We start from the raw sequence: 19,788 nt of genomic DNA on the forward strand, positions 1-19,788 counted from the left end.
ACTGGATTTTGTATTTACAAAGATTTTAGGGCTAAGAAAATAAGACAAAACTAAGGAATATATCAATAATGTATTAATACGAATGTATTTTCTAACCACAGGCTATGGAAACATTGCACCGCGTACGACTCTCGGAAGGATCGTGACTCTGGCGTACGCCTTCTTTGGCATCCCCTTGACTTTAGTCTACCTGAGCAGTACGGGCAGCATTTTGGCCCGAGTAGCTCGGGAAGTCTTCTCGAAGGCCCTGTGCTGCTGTCTTTGTTCCAATTGCGGGTATTGTTGTTACGATGAGAAAAGGATGGCAGAAAAAGAGCGTCGGATGCGACGGAAGAGGCAACAGGAGGAGTTACGTAAGCAACAGGCAGTAATGCAGGAACCATATTACGTAAGGGACGTTTTTCATGCCACGCCCGAAAAAGAAGCAGTTGCCGGAGCACAGCCACCGAATGTCGTGGGTCCTGGAGGATCCGTTGGTGGTTTGGGGGATATAGATTCTCTCAGTGCCAGCGAATCGAGGGGTTCCATGCATGGCCTCAGTATATTAGCCCCCATACTCCTTTGCTTCTCCATGATGATCATTTATATTGTTTTCGGAGCCGCCGTCTTATATCGCCTGGAAAATTGGCCCATCCTGGATGGCATCTATTTTTGTTTCATGAGCCTGTCCACCATTGGTTTTGGCGATATGTTACCGGGCTTACGCAGAGAATCGAATGCCACCACTTGGTTTTGTTCGGTTTACATAATGTCGGGCATGACCCTAACGGCCATGTGTTTCAATGTCATCCACGAGGAGATTGTCCATCGGATTCGCATTGTGGTGGAGTTCAAGAAGACGAGTGCTGCGAATTCTAGCGGTGGTTTGATTGGTGGCGGTAGTGTTTCCAGTGGCCCAGGCGGTGCTGGTGGTCCCGGTGGATCAATGATGGATGTGGCGCACGAGGATGGCGGTCAATACTATGTCCCGGCATCTTGACACTATGAAAAGCGAGGGCATCTCTACCAGCGTAACCCCACCGAAGAGACCCTGGTGACAGGTGAGAATAAATATTCCAAAGATTTCAAATAAACCATCTTAGATGGTCCTTTAAACTGGATTTTTCTATAATGTCCGATTGGAAGGATCAATTTTATAGTTTTTTTTAGATATTAATAGATATTTAAACTCTTACAGACACACCCACATCGCTGGTGCTGAAGGACTATGTAAACCACGAGCTGGTGCCCATCCTGACAATGGATCCGAACGGCGCCCGGTTGGCCCCCGCCCCTGCTCCCGCCTATACACCAGCCTCCTCATCGGCGGTCATATCCGGATCGATAATTCCCGGATCGGGTGAGGTGACCACTCCCGGAAATAGCTGCATTGCCCATGGCAGCGATCCGGGATTAGGTTACTCATCGCTAAGCAGTCCACTCCTCGATGTCCTAACTACGCCGACCGGGGCCAACGCCTCCGGAGTCTATACACTTGCCGAGGAAACGGAACTCGAACTCCAGGAGACGCAAGTGGACAGGGAGCGGATCTAAAAACGCCAACGACGACGAAGTATTTACTCGACGGATCAGTATTAGTTAGCGATTAGCCTTAGACATAGTCCTAAAAAAAAAACAAAACAAAACAAAACCCTAGATCGAATCGGTATAGTGTGTAAAATGTAATAACTATCTTTTTTTTTGTTTTTTTTCCCTGCCACCACAAGAATTGTGCGGGTGCATAGAGTGTAAGAAATAAATGTGTGTATGTGTGTGTGTGTACGGGGGACTTTCCCCCCGAAAAACAAAACAAAAAACAAAAATATACCGCGTCCCGTTGGACCAGTAAAAGAATCGTAGAATTAAGTCAATCTATCACTGTACATACTATATATTGGTAGACGAAGGGAAGATACATTTCCATAGCTCCTAAGCAGATCAACCGAATGTAAACAGAGATCCCTGAGAAAAGAGAATAACTAGTCAATGTAGTTGAAGATACAAACCCGTAATAAACCCAAACTATCCATATAGCTGTCATACTCCAAGTAAACTTAACAGCAGAAAGGAAAAATATCAACCCATTGGGAGAGGTGAGGAGATCAGTATAAAGAATTTAAGCCTAGTGACTTTGAAATCATTTCATTAATGGGCTAGAAAGTCTTATTTATTATTTGAAAATTTATTATTTTATAGTTTTCAATGGATTTTAAAACCCTAGAGATATTTTCACAGAAATTTCCAAATTAATATTACTATTAATATTTTTTGTAAATTTTGTATTTTGATCGCTCCATCTCCCCCTTTTCTACACTTTTCGATACATTCGAAACGACACTTTCTTAATGTACGAATAAATAGAGAAATTCCCCGTTTTTATGTGTGTAAGCAGGGAGCCTGAGAACGCAACTACATAATCCGCAATACGCATACCTAATCAAGACACATTTTATACGTAAATCAAGCTTAGAAAAATTACAAAATATGTACTTAATACGACATTAATATGCTACACATAAATATATATAATAATATATATATATATATATATATATAAAACTACATCTAGGTAACTGTTTTTTTTTTTGTAATTGTAATAAGCATAAAATGGAGAAGAAGGAAAATTAAACTATGCATACATATTATCAATGAATTCGAATTCATAAATTTAAATAAATGTTTGAAACTACATGAGAAAACTACAAAACAAAATAAGAACAAACGAAACTTGCGTAACTTTGTAAATGTTGAAATATACCCGATTGTATATTTATGACAAGTGCAGCAGTGAAATAAAATCAATAAAAACTTAAATAAGTAAAAACTTTTGTTTGCTTCGGGTACATTTTAAATTTGGCGCTCTGCTTAACATCAAATGTTATACATAACAGAGAGCCCTGTTAAGGGAAATAGCAATTTAACATTGGTTTTAGTGCTGTTAATCCTTACATTGGGCTCTGGTGCGCAAAATGTTAAATATCGATTAATGTTTGTTTTTCGTTTTTCAAACCTTGTTATGGCTGTATTTTTAAAAATATCTGCTTTCATTTAAATATTTATTAATATTAATTATCAATTTTTGTTTAATACTATATTCAAATTACATTAACATAAAATTTTCTCGCTTTTACATCTCTCTGTAAACATTACTACGCCATCTTGAATTAACCGTTGGGATTTTATTGGCGTGGCTTTATTGTTAAGTTTAAATTTGTATTGTATTGTTTATTGTTTAAAATTTACATGATGGACTGGTCGCTGATCATATTGATTATAATCAATTGTCTATACGTATCTGCGCTGGACGAGGATTGTCCCACATTGGCTGATGGGGATAGTTTGTCGCAGACTCAATTGCTTGATCGTTTAACCCATGGCTGCCGATACGATCGTTTGGAGAGACCAATAACCTATTCGGAGACTGGACAACGATTGCCTGTGGACGTCTATATGCGTGCCTATATCTATTTTATGCAAAATCTGGAGGCACACGATCTGCAGTTTAAGATTTATGCTTTGCTCCAAATGCGCTATCTTGATCCACGTCTAAATTTTCGGAACGTTAGTCCCAAGCGAAGGCAACCAATTTTGGGGGAACAGCAGCTAAGGGACTCTCTATGGATGCCACACATATTTCTGGCCAACGAGCGGGATTCCAGTATATTGGGTAAGCACTCGGGAAACAGAATCATAGTGGTTTTATCTAAGATCTAAAATTCCTGGTGATGTATATATTATGCAGGTCTCACGGAGAAGGACATCCTCACATCGATTTCACCTGATGGCACCGTTATTGTCTCGAACCGCATAAAGGCCACACTTTACTGCTGGCTTAACTTGAAGAAATTCCCATTCGACGAACAGCACTGTTCCACAGTTCTGGAGAGCTGGATGTACAATACTTCGGAATTGGTACTCCATTGGGAGCAGAAACGTCCGATAACCTACGATGGAGCCTTGCATCTCACCGAGTTTGTAATACAGCGTTCCTGGTCCAATGAGACGGTGATCAATGCCGATTTGAGTGACCTGCGACATGGAGCTTTTGCTGGGAATTACAGCTCCCTCAGCTTCACCGTTCATCTGACTCGCGTGGTTGGATTTTATTTGATGGACTACTTTTTGCCCTCTATGCTTATTGTGGCCATATCCTGGGTATCCTTTTGGCTACAGGCAGACCAGGCACCACCACGTATTACACTTGGGACTAGCACTCTGTTAACCTTTATCACTTTGGCTTCGGCTCAGGGGAAAACCCTGCCAAAAGTCAGTTATATTAAGGTTTCGGAGGTATGGTTCTTGGGCTGCACTATATTCATTTTCGGCAGTATGGTGGAGTTTGCCTTTGTCAATACGATTTGGCGTCGCAAGAAAAGTGTGCCCGTCAAAAAATTGAATAGTAAACATATCCTAAAGTCCACCCTATCACCGAATCTGCTGAGACGTCGAAGTCACGCCAGATCTAGGTCGTTTTCGGGAACTGCTCTTCAAAAATCTGCGGATACTGGCTCCCTGGGCGGGGCTGCTTTTAATAATTACCTAACCGTCAATCTGCCAATCACTACGATTAAGGAGGGTCAGGTTTTGGACCAGCAGAGGCCGAGAGGCATTCAAAAGATGGATGTAAACTTTGTGGAGAGTGCCTTTGGTTCAATGGGCACAGCTCAATCTTCTGGATGCATCACTGCTGCAAGCAGCACTCACACTTTGACAAACAATAATCGAACCGAAAATGTGGATCACCAGGAAGAGATTGACCTGAGTGGTTGGACAACTTTAACGCCCCAGGAAATCGCCATGTGGATTGATAGTCGGGCTAGATTCGTTTTTCCGCTGGCCTTTCTTGTTTTTAACTTGTTCTTCTGGACGTTTGTCTACTGTATTTAAATTAAATTATATAAAACTGTCATTAGAAACATAAAATGTATAATTATTGGTAATCAATCAATTCAATGTATTTATTGTTTATAGATATGGCTGTATTATGGATAATATATCTAAAACATTTTTTGTTTATGTTTGTAATCTTCTAATTTTATTCCTAATTTTAATATTCTTTGAAATGAAAGTTTATTAGTAATAATGAAAATATTTAATATAAAAATAATGTAAACTTGTATTTTACCAAACCTAAATTGAAATCGTAAATGTTAAGTGTTTGTATCGGTTCTTCATGTAAATTCAAAAATCGCGCCAATTAAAATTAAAAACTACATATTTCATGCAGTAAAAGTGCACTTAAGTTAAGAAGATTACATATTTAACACACAATTGAGGTTAATTTATGTAAATGCATATAGAAATCGAAACAAAAAGCTTTTTTCATTATGGAAACATTTATTAAATCCGATTATTTAAAAATAATTATGTTCCCGCTTCTTATTTAATTCCAACTATCGATAAGAAACATCGATAGGCAATGGAGGAAAACCAGCCATATGCCAACCTGTGCGTTAGAGCAGCAACACTATACCATCGTGCTTCCCCCACACACATACACACGGCACACGCACACAGCGCAACAAAAACATCGGGCCCCAAAAAAAAAAGACGACGGACAGAACTTCGTCGTGAATTGTAAAATACAAAAAAAAACGCATTCGAACGCGCTGTTTTTTTTTTTTTTACGTGTAACTACGCAAAAAAAAAGGGCACAAGGAATTAAGCAGCAAAAAAGAAGAAGAACGGCGCAGCAGCAACAACAACAGCAACGCCGCATATTTGTATGTACGTGCAAGTGCAAGGCAAACATAAACAACGGTGTATGTGTGCGTGTGTGTACAACGAAAATATTGTATAAATCAAATTTATATATCATTTATTTTTTTGTTTTTGCCATCATAGTTTGCCATATTATAGTGATCACTCGAAAGGCAAACACCAAAAAAGTTAGTTTGAAACAAAACCACACACAGTTAACTTCGTGTTCACAAATTTTATAAAAAAAAAAAAATAAGCCAAAAAAAAAAGGATTAAACAAAAAGAAACAAAAAAGAAGGAGCTGAATGCTAACCGGTAAAGATAGCGGTAAACTGCGAGGGAGAAGGACAACGGCAACAACAACAACTAGTGCAGAGGGGCCAAAAAGCAAAAACAGCAAAGTGCATCTTCTCCCTTCTCCTCCACATCTTCCCGATTTACGGTTATAATGGACACCATCTGTAGATTGTGCTTCCAAACGGCAACGGTATGTTAAAAAATATGATATATACACATATGATTTAGGTACATACACATCAATTGTGTATTTTGTTATTCTTATTGATTTTTTTTTTTTTGGGAGTTTAAACAATTGAATTTGCGCTACTGTTATTGTGCGGGAGGATGGTGCAAAGGGGGCGGGGGTTGAAAAGCGCGCGCATTGCCCCCCTTTCCTACACATATACAAATACCAAATACATATAAGCTCTCAAACAATACACACACACATACACATGCGACCCCAAACTATTGCTGAACAATTTTTATTTTTAGCCAACTCAGCCCGAAAAGTTGTTCAAGCCGACAACTTGAAAAAATATTATTTTTACATTTTGCTTACGCTTGCCGCTCGCTTTTCACTTTGACTCCTTTTCAACCTTCCCCTCTCGATCTCCCCTTTTCAGTTCGCCCCTCCCGCCACCCATGAACCTCCACAAAAAGAAATACATAATAAAACAAAATGACAGAAATTGCGCCAAGGCAGCCAAAAGACAGTGACAGCAAAGGGATTTAGTTCTAGGGGGATTTTTATAAAATTATTAGAAATTGGTAGTAAACCCTTTAGTATTGTATTCGATTTATATTTCGTTTTCCCATTTTCAAAGAATCGGTCAGGTACACATATTTTATATATGTATATTATCAAATTACTACATTAGAACCCCTTTTATTGGGGACGCCACTGCCTCGATTGCTGGCAGAGCAGCAGCAAAACAAAACAAAAAGGGAAAGAATAACAAAACGTTGTACCGAAGAAAAAAATAACATGAAATGAAAACAACAACAAGCTGGTGTGCTGTCGTTTTTGTAGTTTCTTTTTCATTCTCCATGTGTGTGTGTGTTTATCTTTTTTGCTGTTATTTCTAGTTAGTGGGAAAGAGAAAGGTAGTAGGAGGGGGGATGAAATGAGGTTGAGTTACCACAATAAATAAAACAGCATTATTGCGTTTTTCTGTATTTTTTTAGTTTCGATTGAAAACTCCAATTGGAAATGCTCTTTAACTCTGATTCCTATTGTCCTGATTTACAGTTATTCCAAGTGCCAGGCTATAGCATACCCACGTGCGTCCGCTGCTCGGAGCAGTTGACAAATAATTCCAACTTCCATCAGTCGGCGGCAGCCGCTGCCGCCGTTGCTGCCTCTGCCTCGGCCGCAGTCGCCGCTTCTGCAGCAGCAGCGGCCACCTCCTCATCGACGGCATCCTCCAGCGACAGCGACGCCATCGCGCAGCAGCATCAGAATCCGCAGCAGCAACAGCAGCAGCAGCATCAGAACTCGCAACAGCAGCAGCAGCAACAGCAAATGCAATCATCCAGTTCTTCCGAGAACCTTCAGTCGCAGGACGACTCCGAAGACGTAAGTCCTTTTAGCAATACGAAGATGCTGTATAAATACAGTGCTCAAAAGCTCATAATATGAAAGATGTACTGTCGTTAGAAACAATAGTACTATGTAGTTAGGAAAAAATCTTCAAAAATGCATAGTAAGAAAGGTGAAATAATCATAATTGAAAGAATCAAACACCATATCAATATGACAATCAATTCTTTGAGAACCTTCACTTTCTGATTTTGATTTTCTAATTGCCACCTAGATTTGATTTGATCACGTTGCCCACATTTTTGTTTATAATTTGAAACATGAACTCATAACAGAAACTATGTATGTACATATCATTTTTTAAATAGCCAATTAATGAAATTGCACTTTAAAATATGAATGATGAAAAACAAATAACCAATTTAAAACTAATTACTAAGACCATTGTAAGACCCTTCCGATTTATTCCAATTGGATTTGTAGAGGGGTTTAAGCTCCTACCCTCATTCACCTGTTTTTTAGAAGAGAAGGAAAAGTCCTGGGGGATTTCCAGGGCAGTCCTGCTCCTTTTGCTGCACTTGTTTATTATTGTTGTGCTATTTTCTCTTTTTATTTTTTACTACTCTCCCCACTCACAAAAAGAATACATAAATACATATACAAACATACTTACATACATACTGCACATTCATAGCCGCTGCCTTTTCTTCTTCACTTCTTATTTCGCCGTTTCTTTGCATGTTCTTGTTGCCTTTCTTTTTCCATCATGCAACAGAGAACTGCAAAAAAAAAAAGTTTAAATAAAATTAAGAATGGGCCATGTCGTTCTGAACATACTCTTCCTACAAAGTAATAAAAATAAAATGCTCAACTTGATTAAATAAGGATAAGGTGTTATTATAATTAATTATCCTATAATTTTTTGTATCTTATAGATTGTATATTATTAATCCCAGAATGTATAAAAACATTTTGATAAATTTAATTTGTTGTCTTTCTCTTTTAATTTGAAAACTATTTAGTTAGTTGCAATACCTAATAAATATGCTTAATATTTTTAAATATTATTACAAGTTTTTGCAAATAGTTTAGAAACTTTGTAAGTGCAGAGTATTTGCTATTCCATTTGCTACTTTTCTCACTGCTCATTTTCTTGTTTTCCTTTATATTTATATATATGTACATATATATATATACACATATATTTTGTGCTTCTTTTTCCATTAATATCTGCTCTGGCGACGTCGACGTTGACGTTGAAGTCGGCGTAGCTCGGCGTTTTTGTGCGCTGTGTAAAGCGGAAAAAATTCATTTTCAGTTGACGCTTTTGGTGTATGGGTGTGCGTGGCACGCAAAAAACCAAAACCAAAAAACAAAAATTGCACAAAATAATCAAGAAAAGAACAATAAACAAAAATAGTGAAAAAATATTAAGCATAATTTGAGTGATATTCGCAATAAACAAACTGAATTCGCACGGGAATTTGCAATCCGTTCTTTTGGCCGCCAGCTTGTTGAGCGTAAGTGGGAGTGGGAGGAACATAGTTCCAGAGTGTTGTCCATTTAGCTAGTTTATGGTTAGACCTTATTTATATATATATATCTATATAAGATATATATACATATATATTTAAAAGTCTTAATTTTTAGTTTCAGTGAGTAAATTCTTTTAATTGAAATTCCATTACATTAAAAAGTATTGTATTTAATCTTATGAATGAGGAAATATGTTGACATACGTAAAAGGAAATTAAAATTATTTTACCACAACCTACACGGTTTTTTTTTTAGCTTAATAATGTAAGATATCCTATAACTATGCTAACTTTTTTAAATGAAATATATTTTTTCTATTATTTTAGTTTTTAAGAAATAACAGCGCTGTAGGGGATAGTTTAGTTGACCCCATGCAAAAAAAAACTATTTTAAACTGATGCTTCATTAATTTCTTTAAGGTGGATCTAATATTCAACGAGGAGGGCTCCTGCCCGCTATGCAACAAAACTTTCTCGCGCAAATCCTCGCTCATGACGCACATACGGAATCACTCGGCGGAGCGTAAGTTTGTGTGCACCTACTGCCACAAAGGTGGGTAATAAATATATCTATATATATTCCTTTGATAATCTGGGGGGTTTTTTTTTTACTTAATTTGCAGGTTTCACGCAGGCGGCCAACTTGCGGAACCACGAACGCATCCACACGAACGATAGGCCATATCAGTGCGTGGACTGTGGCAAGACATTCACGCAGATCACCAATCTTAACAATCACCGCAGGCTGCACACCGGTGAAAGGCCCTTCGTTTGCAATGAACCGGAGTGCGGTCGCAGTTTCGCCCAGGTTAGCTTCACAGATCCTATTAGTTATGAATTAAGTCTATCCTAGAAGAGGGGTAATGCAAGATTAGAGAACTTAGTTTTTAATGTAATTTTCTTTTAAGGTATATTTTTAAGAATTAAAATTTGAACGACCAATTAAATCATATTTACAATCCTGCATTGTAGGTGACGAACCTAAACAACCACATGAAGTCGCACCACAAGGTACAGCAGTACTGTTGCAATGTGTGCAATAAGAAGTTCACGCAGGTGACCTCGCTGAATCAGCATTTGCAGGCGCACGCCGGGGTCACTGGCTATTACTGTCCCCGTTGTCCGGATAAAAACTTCAAGCTGCAATCGCAGCTGCACACGCACATGAAGACCCACGGACTGGCCTTTCCGTATGAATGCGATAAGTGTGACGAGAAGTTCCTGCAGCAGGCGCACCTCGATCAGCACCTCAAGATGCACGATGAGTTTAAGTTCAAGTGCGATATCTGCCCGAGCAGCTTTAATCAGGAATCGCTGCTAAAGAAGCACGTACAGCGCCATGTTGAGGGGCGCTACCTCTCCTGTCCGGTAGCCAATTGCACCGAGTCATTTGCGGTGCGCCAGCACCTGTCCAAGCACCTGCTCACCAATCATGCCCACCATGAACTGCCGCCACCCAAGCGATCCAAAAAATCACTACAGTCGTCACAACAGCCGCTAGCAATGATCGGTCAGCCATTGTCCCTGCAACACACGACGGGGCAGCGTAAGTTTTAAATTTTTGTTTGGCACAGCTCATTGAAATTTTAATTGATCACTTTTAATATTACTTCTCCAGGTGGACGTCCACCGAAGAACAAGAACAAGGCGGCAGCTCTAGCCGCCACGGCCATCAAGATCGAGATCAACGAACCGCTTCACAGCCAGCATATCAGCAATGTCAGTGGCCTGTCCATTCAGCAGCAGATCAATCAGCACATGCAGCAGCAGGCGGCACAGCAGCAGGCGCAGCAACAGGCGCAACAGCAACAGGCGCAACAGCAGCAGCAACTACTCCACCTGCCGATGGGTCAGGCGGTCAAGGCGCGCTTCATACCCACTAAGTAGGTTAGTTAAGGATGGAAAGGTCTCTCTTAGCTTAAGTCCCGATCGATCAGCTGCTAAATTCCCTGATTAGCATAGCCATAGCCAAAGTAGCATCACACCCAACATACACACACATACATACACTCTTGCGAAATATGATATCTGCGGATGGTTCTGGAATCTCTAGAAGAGATCTCCAAATATTTTTTGCGTTGCTGAAATGATTAACAACATATATTTCGTAAATCCGAGGCTCGGTGGGCCATTAGTGAACAGATTTTTTTTCTAGTACCATTTTAGTAAGCTTATTAGCAAAAACTTAAACGTCGTGCTATTACCTGAAATGTTTGTTTAAATGGTCGTAAATGCTTTCCGATTTCTTGACGACCAAATCGGGAACATTTAGATAGAGAGTCAATGCGAAGATCATATTTTCTAGATTTATTAGTTTGTTCGCAATGTCAAAGTTAACAAAATCTTTTTTTTTCTTTTTTTTTAGTATAACAAAAGTTTTAGATGAATTCGGCATCTTTGTTAGGCAATCGTTGGTAAAAATTTCATTTTTTCAAACATTTCGGATAGTACCATGACAGGAAATACAATATTGCTTCGGGTAGTGTTTAAATTAAATCTTTCTGTTACCATTGGTTTATAGAACAGAATCATTTCGAGAATTCAAAGAAATTATGGAAAGGAGTATCAGATTTTGGCACAAGAAAATAATTTTTAATTCAGCATAGAGATTTTCAGGACATCCCGAATTTAGAGTCGGCGGCAAGCTGCTGGTTCAGTTTGATGTCAGTCTTCTTTTTTTTTTCCTGTTTAAAGATTTTCCAACCAAAGCAATAGCCAAATCAAATGTCCCCTTAAATAAATTTTAAAAATGAAACAGCTATGTATAACATCTATAAAATCGAAGAGCAGCACCAGATTATGACAGACAAAATTCACAACTGATGACTTAAAAAATTATGCACATAAACAACAACCACATCTATATATACATTTATTATATATATATATATATATATATAAACATGAATTCAGGTTGAGAAATCTGTAACTTAAATCGAATTAAAATTTTAATGTAATGCAAAAAAGGCACAGCGAAACGGAAAATAAAATGTTGAAAAATCAGAAATGCAAATACAAATTACCTACAATTAAATATAATATTATGCATAGTGAAAAGCAACAAAAACAAGAAGTAACGAAAAATTCGATTAAATTTGGTATGTATTTATGTTTAAGCATTAGCTTAAGTGTTTTTATTTTTTTTTAATAAACCATTATAAAAAATCAACCTAAGGAAAGGAAACAAAGTTAAGAATATAACGAATGTTGTTTTTCTTTTAAATGGTTTTGTGGTTCATTTAAAACGTTTCTGAATTTTATAAAAAATTATGAAGTTGGTCAGTTATATATATATAATACATATATAATTTATTTGCAAATATATTCCAGATAAAAAAGATAATAATTGTACATTGAGCTCAGGCTAGACGAGCAGAAGCGATGTGGCTAACGAGAAACGATCAGCAAGTCGGGGCTCAATTCGAGATGAGTATATTTGGCTCGATGGAGTGCAGGACGTTGAATCCCTTGTGAAGGATGCAGGTGCGCTGGACGCCGCAGGCCACCAAAAAGTGCGAAAACTATAATATACAGGAAAAGAAGATTACTATGGATCGTAAGGAATTTTCTTATTCTCCATAAAGGCCATCCCACCTCCACAGAATGCTGATGGATGTTGCTCACGCAGACCACGATCCTGCCACGGAGTTGCGCCTCTAATTGTGGGACCTGAAGGGCGTCCAGTCTCTGATCACCCAACTGGACGGTAGCGAATGGAATGTTAATGCTATGCGGCACATGGACACGTCCAAACTCCACCACACTACGCAGATCAACAAGGGCCAGCTCCGACGGCGAGTTGTCCAGCATAAATTGCACATCCTTGGCGCTGATCCGCGGGCATTGCTCCTGCTGCAAGTGCTTTAACTCAACATCCGTCACGCCAATGTCCTGAAATGTGTAGTGTCTTGTAATACAAGTCAGCTTATACTCGTCCTCAAGACTCACCAACGCCTGTTGCGGATGAAGACGCAGCGCGTGCTGGCGATGAGTAATACTCTTCGGAGTGGCCTCGTACATCTTCTGGGACTCCAGTACACAGCCATCCATTACGATATCCGGAAGATCTGAGAAGAGCAGGATGCACTCGTTGAAACCGGAGGTGAGCAGCGTGCTTCTTAGTTGGCGCAAGATAGCAATGCCAATAAACAGCGGATACGAACTGTCGCCCAACATGAGTTTATCCCACAAATGCAGGATCTTGTGCAGCGGGAAAACATCTGCCAGAAGATAACAAACATGAAACCAAGAAACCCAAGAATTTTATATATTGAACTTACGCGAGAACATGGTGAGGAACCAGGGTATCGCAAATAGCTCTGGTATAAAGCTAATGCTGGCCAAATGCTGGGCGAGGAGCGGTTCATGGAAGGCGGTCAACTGGGAGAACTTGCATAGGTACTCCTTGATCACCGCTGAATTATCTTTGAGAAAGAACCACTGCAGATACTTTGGAATGAACTTGAACAGGCTGAGGAAAGCCAGTTCTAAGAAAGAGATGGAAGAATAAAAAATAAGAACTCTAAAAAATATCAAAAGTCACACCTTCATTGTTAAAGTTCAGAAAGAGAAATGGTGCCGTCAACGAGTCCAATCCCTGCCAATAAACATACTGCGGATGGGCGGTGACCCAGGCCTTCAGCAGCCGTCTCAGCTTGCGATGTCCATCCGGCGAGGAGAGCAGCTCATCATATTGATGGCAACGCGGGATGTCAACCTCGATCTGCCGATCCGTACTTGTAGACGTGAACTTGTCAATCTTTGAGTAACTGCCATTGGGTACCACTTCTAAGAGGGCAGCCCAAATTGGACCCCTCAAAAGCGGTGGCACATCCACGGCTGCCTCGCGCTGCAATTGCTCAGCCGTGTGCGGATAGCCCTGCAGAAGACGAGTAAACAATCGCACCCGTTGAAACTGGTACTCAATGTCTTTCTCGCGGATTACCAGGGGCAGTTCCTGCAATTCGCGAGAAAAGTGGGCGGGAAATCGCGGTGAGTGCAGAAGCGGAAAGTAGACTCCTGCTGGCAGGCGACTCAACCGCTGAAGCAGTGCCTTAAGGCGTAGTGGCACCACACGATCGTCCATCAGCTGCGCCTGACTTCGTCCGGGACAAACGCTGGCACCGCTCAAGCGAACGATTTGTGGCAAACCCAAAATAGGCGCCTCACTCCGGATGAGACCCTCCTTTTTGAGCTCTGCTTGGACATCACCGCCGGCCAGTTGCCAAAGGTGATAGATTTGCGACAATGGACATCGCAGAAGTAAGGGTAAATGCTCAATTTCATTCCCTAAGGGCTGAATCTTCTCTTTGTTCAGATCCAAACGAATATTTTCGAAAACTTCATCATTCAAAAGCTCTCCTGGCAGCGGTCTTCTTTTGGGCAGGACACTTAGACAGCTTTCCAGCAGCTGTCGCAGATTTTTGTTCATTTCTATATATCGTTCGTGGCACTGATGCTCACGTGCAATCTTCTCCAGCACTCCACTGCTCCTGCTAAGAGCCAGTATTTTCCTAATCACATTCGAGAGTTTCAGCTTGGGCCACAGTTCGATTTGGAATATCAGCTCTACCATCAGCAGCGCCAGAGACCAAACATCGCTCTTGACATTGCCATTCAGGCCGAGTAAACGTTCCGGTGCCATATACCGGATATTGCCAATTGGAAAGGGTACATAGGCACCGTCCTTGGTCATATGATGCAACCCGTAGTTGAAGAGTTTCACCCGCAGGCTGTCGTTCGAGATGAGAATGTGTTTGGGCTCTAGGTTGTGGGCCACCAGATGGTGTTGACTTAGGACATCAATTCCACATGCTACTTGATAGAAGATTCTTAGGATTTGGGCAATGGCCAGCGGGGGATGACGCTTAGCATAATCCTCCAGCGACAGTCCCAAGTACTCCGAAACCACAATGGTGCGTTCTAAATAGGACAAATTCGGGAATAATTGTAAGGTTTGTTATGAAAACAAGAATGGTAATACCTAAAAAGTAATAGTAGTTATTTGTATTGTCATAACTATTCATAAACAAACCTAACTAGATTAGTGAATGATTATGTGGTTTTAAAACTACCTGTAGACTTTGGTAGCTATTGAACTAGAATAAGTGGGTGTTTAGGGCGGTTTCTGATAGTATTAAGCATGAGTTTTCAAATATAATCAAAAGGTTCAAAAAATATGAACACCTTTTAGGTTTTTAACCACCTCCAAAAAGGAACTCATGACTTTCATAAGATTTGTGGGTGGTTTTGGATGCTGTATTCATTAAGGGCTGATTTGAACTGGAAATCCAGCTTCCTTAAACCACGTAACGTACCGTGCTTGCCGCGGATTACATCCAGGTACTGGCACAGGTGCTCATCCTGCAGTTCCTTGAGTTTCTGCGCTCTCCCCAGGATCGCAATCGAATTGGGCGTGAGGGGCAGTCCGTTGCTGCCGCAAACGTCGCCAGGATGCAACTTGGCGAAAAAGGTGATGGCGCACAGGCGACTCTCCCTTTCCCGCTCCCGCGTGCTCCCCATAGTCCCCGATTTGCTATCAATGCAAATCAGCGCAATATTCAAAAATCCACGACGACATCAGCAACAATTTTAATTTTTGTGGCAGCGAAATGCAAAAACAGCTGATGGCGTTGCCAGACTTACCAGTCGGAGTGCAACGCCCCCAAATTTTTGGCTGATACTAAGGAGATGCAAAAAGTAAGCATTTAAATTAATTATACTGAGGTTAAAAAAAATGTTAAATTTACAATAAACCTATGCCCAAAGATATTGTAGTTCTGTTGGATTTACCAAGCAACCGTCCAAAGAGAATGTAAAACATCTGTCACGTTTATGCGCAATTCTTATTGGGAATATGTTTGAATTATGACTTTGCATTTTAAAGGCTATAAATTGCATAAAACCATCTTAATAACATTTATTAGTAGTATATTATTTTGATTGAGTCAACATAAATTATTATATCATTGAATTAGAAGAAATTATTGAAATATATATGCATAAAGTCTTTCAAAACTATTGCATTTATACGTAGAGTGGAACTGTTGAAAAAGTTTTAAAAGTACAAGATACCTAATACAAATGTAGTCTTTTATAAAAAGATATCGTATTTAAAGGAAAAAACAATGCATATTTTCCTATTATTGATTCCCAATAAATATATATGTACATATGTATGTACATAAATTATCCCAGCGTCGAATTAAAACAAATACTTTGAATTTATTGAATGGCTATTCGTAAGTAATTTTCATGTCAATTACTTAGTAGTTTATTAAAACTACTTAAATAAATCACACTTAGTCTGTTTTAATAACTAAATATTTGTAATTTCATAATACAAAATTTCGTGCCCATTATTAAAAGCATAATTTCAAAGAATTTATGTATTTAATTATTAATAAAAATGTAAACCCAGAGCTAAGGCTCCAAGTCGGCAAAGTAGAAGATTTTTGATATTTCATAATTTTATTTAATTTTTGAATCTTTTTAATAAAAACAAAAATAACTTATATAAAAACGACATCTGGCAGCTCTGGCGCCATTGAAATGGAAAGCTATAACATGATGATATCGATAACTTGGTCTATCGTTTGTTTTGTTGTCGCATCGTTGTTGTTGCTGCTGCTGTTGTTGCTCCCACTTGCGCTTGTTGTTATTGTTATTGCCACTTGCGATTTTGTTTTTATTGCGCACTCGAAATTGTTTTGTTATTTAGTAGCGATACAAAAAACGCTTGAGATGGTGGAAAATTCGGCGCATTTAAGTTTAGTTTAAGTTAGCCGCCCGTCGTGTGCATTTGTGTCTGTGTGTAGTTGTAATTGTTGAATGCAATTTGGCAATTGCAATTGCAGTTTGCAAATGTGAATAAAAGACAGAAAAACTGCATTACTCAAGGAAAAGGATTGAAAAATGTCACTTTTTGTGGAATATACGGAGCCGAAATGGCGGGATTTGGATATGCGCGCCTTGTCCGTCGATCAGTTTTACCTCTACCTGCGATCGCAGTACCCCACAGAGAGTTACCTGTACTCGCTGTCCGACGAATGTTACACGGTAAAATAAATAATCTACTATGTAATAATATCGCGCAATCGGTTTCACTTTCAATTAGCTTATTGATTCGATTTAATTGGCAATTATTATTATGATGATTTTTGTATCTTAATTTGCAGTGCCCGTATACCAAAGTGAAAGCTCTGCCCGCCGTTGACTTCGCTGCCGGCGCCATTGAACCGTTACGTTTGAGTTCGGCATTTGGGCTGAATTTCAAAATATACGAACACGATCAGGGTCACTATGCCTACGACAATGTGTAAGTATCACTGTACAGTAGTCACTCGCTGCTGCTGCAAGATAAAAGTCGTCAAGGTCACAATCACAATTTATTTAAATTGAATTCACTAAAGTTGATAAGATGCAATTCTCTTTTGCCTAAGAAGTTTGGTATATCGAGTTATGACTGTTTTACCTGCGATTTGCGTATGTGTGATTAACTAGTTTAAGCGAAACTGCTTAGCAATGCATGCCAATTGCAATTACACCTGTTATTTTTCAAGTTTAATAATTAAATATTAATCGATTTCCCCCTGCAGCTCGTCGCTCTGTTGGCTCCGTAGGACCAATCTGCAGGAATTTGGCGTCTATAACCTGACCCTCGAAGCGAATGGAACCTGTGCTTTCGAGGTGGACAAGCCGGGCGTACCGATTAATTACGGTAAGTGCTTCAGTAATCTGCATTCCGTAATCCGTAATCCGTAAGTGCCCCATACACTCCATCGTGCCACTTCAGAGATATACATATTACTTATCGGTGGTATTACGATTTCCCGCAGCTTTCCTCGCAGTTTTCGTGCTGGTTGCCGCCCTGCTAATCACTTTGAAACTTGTGAGCTGTGCCTGGCGGTGTTATCGCTATGACGAAGCTACCGCTGCCGCCGACAGCATCGGAGAAGCCGCCACCAAAGCCACACAGAGAAAGCGCCTTCGAAGCCTGGACACCTTTCGCGGGTAACTATAATATCGAAATATTTATTATTATAATTATTAAATATTTATAAACTAATCCGATTTTTCTGCTTCACAGCCTTTCCATTGTTCTGATGATCTTTGTGAACAGTGGCGGCGGCGGTTACACCTGGATCGAGCATGCAGCCTGGAATGGCTTGCATCTGGCTGATGTTGTCTTTCCTTCGTTCCTCTGGATTATGGGCGTGTGCATTCCACTCTCCGTCAAATCGCAACTCTCGCGAGGGAATAGCAAGGCCAGGATATGTCTACGCATCTTGTGGCGTTCAATTAAACTTTTTGCCATTGGTCTGTGTCTCAATTCGATGAGCGGAACAAATCTGGAGCAACTGCGTCTCATGGGTGTTCTGCAACGATTTGGAGTGGCTTTTCTGGTTGTCGGTGTACTGCATACAGTATGCAGTCGCAGGGATCCCATAAGTCCGCAAAGATCCTGGCAGCGGGCCGTACATGATGTGTGTCTATTTAGCGGAGAACTGGCAGTGCTCTTGGCCTTGGTAGCGACCTATTTGGGTCTAACATTTGGCCTTCGAGTGCCCGGATGTCCGCGAGGTTATCTGGGACCTGGTGGCAAACACAATTATAATGCCAATCCGAATTGTATTGGTGGCGCTGCGGGCTATGCGGATCTTCAAGTTCTGGGCAATGCTCATATCTACCAACATCCTACGGCCAAGTATGTTTATGACTCCACTGCCTTCGATCCGGAGGGTCTATTTGGTGAGTTTGGTTCTGTAAAATAAGCTTATGTATATAGAACGATTTTTAAAAAACTTAACCTATTATCTTTCCATTTTCAGGCTGCATCCTAAGCGTGGTACAGGTACTCCTTGGCGCCTTTGCGGGCGTAACTCTGCTGGTACATCCTACCTGGCAGTCGAGGATCCGTCGCTGGATGATCCTTGCCATCTTCCTGGGTCTTATTGGCGGTGCTCTGTGTGGATTTTCCCGTGAAGGTGGTGCTATTCCCGTGAACAAAAACCTGTGGTCGCTATCCTTCGTCTGCGTCACTGTAAGTTTGGCCCTGGTGATCCTGTCGTTGCTGTACTACTTTATCGATGTGCGGGAGACATGGAGCTGGTCAGGTTATCCCTTCACCGAATGCGGCATGAACGCCATTGTGATGTATGTGGGACATTCCGTGCTGCACAAAATGCTACCCTGGCATTGGCGGATCGGAGAAATGAACACACATTTCATGCTTCTGCTGGAGGCTACGTGGAATACCCTTGTCTGGGTGGGTATTGCCCTATATCTGGACGCTCAGGAGTTCTACTATAGCCTGTAGGAAGGACAGCAATATGCACAATATCCATATGCACAATTCATTTGCCAAATATATTAACGCTTTGTACATATAGTGATTTTTACGGATATATTGCTATCAAAGCACAAAGACCATGTTTAGTATTTGTAACACAATTCCGAATTTTGTTCGTTGTGGTAACGCAAATTAATATCAATACACAATAAATTATAAATTATAAAAATAATAAGATTCTGTATTGTGTCCAAAACAATAACAGAACAGCATATTTAAGTAGTGCATATGGAATTTTCTTTAATTTTAAAATCCTGCATTTACGATATCAAAAAGTCCAAAGTCCAAAAAACATCCAAGTCGATTTGCAAATTTCTCGATTTTTACCAGGCGAACAGAAGCAAATAGCAGGTGTAAAACGACCAGCTGATTGTTCTTTTTAACGTTGGCTTAGAGGTGTG

The 19,788-nt window shown here is 40.1% G+C and overlaps 5 protein-coding genes across 10 annotated transcripts in view; 4 read left to right on the forward strand and 1 right to left on the reverse strand.

Annotated features, from left to right (window-relative positions):
• LOC108110295 overlaps positions 1-1,271 on the forward strand; it is an 80,134-nt gene extending 78,863 nt beyond the window's left edge. The window contains 2 exon segments of the mRNA XM_017219295.2: positions 102-1,040; positions 1,178-1,271. Of these exon segments, the coding sequence (XP_017074784.2) occupies positions 102-979 (878 nt within the window). The 3' untranslated portion in view covers positions 980-1,040; positions 1,178-1,271.
• A 1,852-nt stretch (positions 1,272-3,123) lies between these two features.
• On the forward strand, positions 3,124-5,194 carry LOC108110276 (pH-sensitive chloride channel 2). Its single transcript, XM_017219262.1, has 2 exons — positions 3,124-3,646; positions 3,722-5,194. Exons 1-2 carry the CDS (start codon positions 3,223-3,225, stop codon positions 4,864-4,866), a joined length of 1,569 nt encoding a protein of 522 aa, XP_017074751.1. The 5' UTR covers positions 3,124-3,222; the 3' UTR covers positions 4,867-5,194.
• A 273-nt stretch (positions 5,195-5,467) lies between these two features.
• LOC108110328 (gastrula zinc finger protein XlCGF8.2DB) lies at positions 5,468-12,237 on the forward strand. 6 transcript variants are annotated; one of them, XM_017219354.2, is made up of 7 exons: positions 5,468-5,753; positions 5,824-6,166; positions 7,211-7,537; positions 9,457-9,589; positions 9,660-9,844; positions 10,009-10,582; positions 10,655-12,237. In XM_017219354.2, exons 2-7 carry the CDS (start codon positions 6,128-6,130, stop codon positions 10,921-10,923), a joined length of 1,527 nt encoding a protein of 508 aa, XP_017074843.1. In that variant the 5' UTR covers positions 5,468-5,753; positions 5,824-6,127; the 3' UTR covers positions 10,924-12,237. The 6 variants fall into 6 exon arrangements, with proteins under 6 accessions (XP_017074843.1, XP_017074844.1, XP_017074845.1 ...); XM_017219355.2 differs by having other exon boundaries at positions 5,468-5,747; XM_017219356.2 differs by having other exon boundaries at positions 5,468-5,741.
• Positions 12,238-12,326: 89 nt separating this feature from the next.
• On the reverse strand, positions 12,327-15,676 carry LOC108110332 (TBC domain-containing protein kinase-like protein). The gene is made up of 6 exons (XM_017219362.2): positions 15,354-15,676; positions 13,582-14,958; positions 13,317-13,523; positions 12,985-13,256; positions 12,631-12,927; positions 12,327-12,557 (listed from the first exon to the last, which is right to left on the reverse strand). The coding sequence occupies exons 1-6, from the start codon at positions 15,556-15,558 to the stop codon at positions 12,453-12,455; spliced, it is 2,463 nt and encodes an 820-aa protein (XP_017074851.1). The 5' UTR covers positions 15,559-15,676; the 3' UTR covers positions 12,327-12,452.
• An 846-nt stretch (positions 15,677-16,522) lies between these two features.
• LOC108110299 (heparan-alpha-glucosaminide N-acetyltransferase) lies at positions 16,523-19,614 on the forward strand. Its single transcript, XM_017219308.2, has 6 exons — positions 16,523-17,094; positions 17,214-17,353; positions 17,634-17,755; positions 17,874-18,048; positions 18,125-18,786; positions 18,867-19,614. Exons 1-6 carry the CDS (start codon positions 16,951-16,953, stop codon positions 19,352-19,354), a joined length of 1,731 nt encoding a protein of 576 aa, XP_017074797.1. The 5' UTR covers positions 16,523-16,950; the 3' UTR covers positions 19,355-19,614.
• Positions 19,615-19,788: the final 174 nt, after the last annotated feature.

This window comes from Drosophila eugracilis, unplaced genomic scaffold, assembly GCF_018153835.1.
Source record: "Drosophila eugracilis isolate 14026-0451.02 unplaced genomic scaffold, ASM1815383v1 contig_2147, whole genome shotgun sequence".
Taxonomy (NCBI): Eukaryota; Metazoa; Arthropoda; class Insecta; order Diptera; family Drosophilidae; genus Drosophila; species Drosophila eugracilis.

Bases quoted from the DNA above. Each gene is read 5' to 3' on its own strand.
- LOC108110276 (XM_017219262.1), top strand. From the start codon at position 3,223: ATGATGGACTGGTCGCTGATCATATTGATTATAATCAATTGTCTATAC. The intron at 3,647-3,721 runs GTAAGCACTCGG...TATATTATGCAG, and splicing joins GCGGGATTCCAGTATATTGG to GTCTCACGGAGAAGGACATC.
- LOC108110328 (XM_017219354.2), top strand. From the start codon at position 6,128: ATGGACACCATCTGTAGATTGTGCTTCCAAACGGCAACG. The intron at 6,167-7,210 runs GTATGTTAAAAA...CCTGATTTACAG, and splicing joins TGTGCTTCCAAACGGCAACG to TTATTCCAAGTGCCAGGCTA. The intron at 10,583-10,654 runs GTAAGTTTTAAA...TTACTTCTCCAG, and splicing joins GCAACACACGACGGGGCAGC to GTGGACGTCCACCGAAGAAC.
- LOC108110332 (XM_017219362.2), bottom strand. From the start codon at position 15,558: ATGGGGAGCACGCGGGAGCGGGAAAGGGAGAGTCGCCTGTGCGCCATC. The intron at 14,959-15,353 runs GTACGTTACGTG...TGTCCTATTTAG, and splicing joins TGTAATCCGCGGCAAGCACG to AACGCACCATTGTGGTTTCG. The intron at 12,558-12,630 runs GTGGGATGGCCT...TGTATATTATAG, and splicing joins TCCATCAGCATTCTGTGGAG to TTTTCGCACTTTTTGGTGGC.
- LOC108110299 (XM_017219308.2), top strand. From the start codon at position 16,951: ATGTCACTTTTTGTGGAATATACGGAGCCGAAATGGCGGGATTTGGAT. The intron at 17,354-17,633 runs GTAAGTATCACT...TTCCCCCTGCAG, and splicing joins CACTATGCCTACGACAATGT to CTCGTCGCTCTGTTGGCTCC. The intron at 17,756-17,873 runs GTAAGTGCTTCA...GATTTCCCGCAG, and splicing joins GGGCGTACCGATTAATTACG to CTTTCCTCGCAGTTTTCGTG.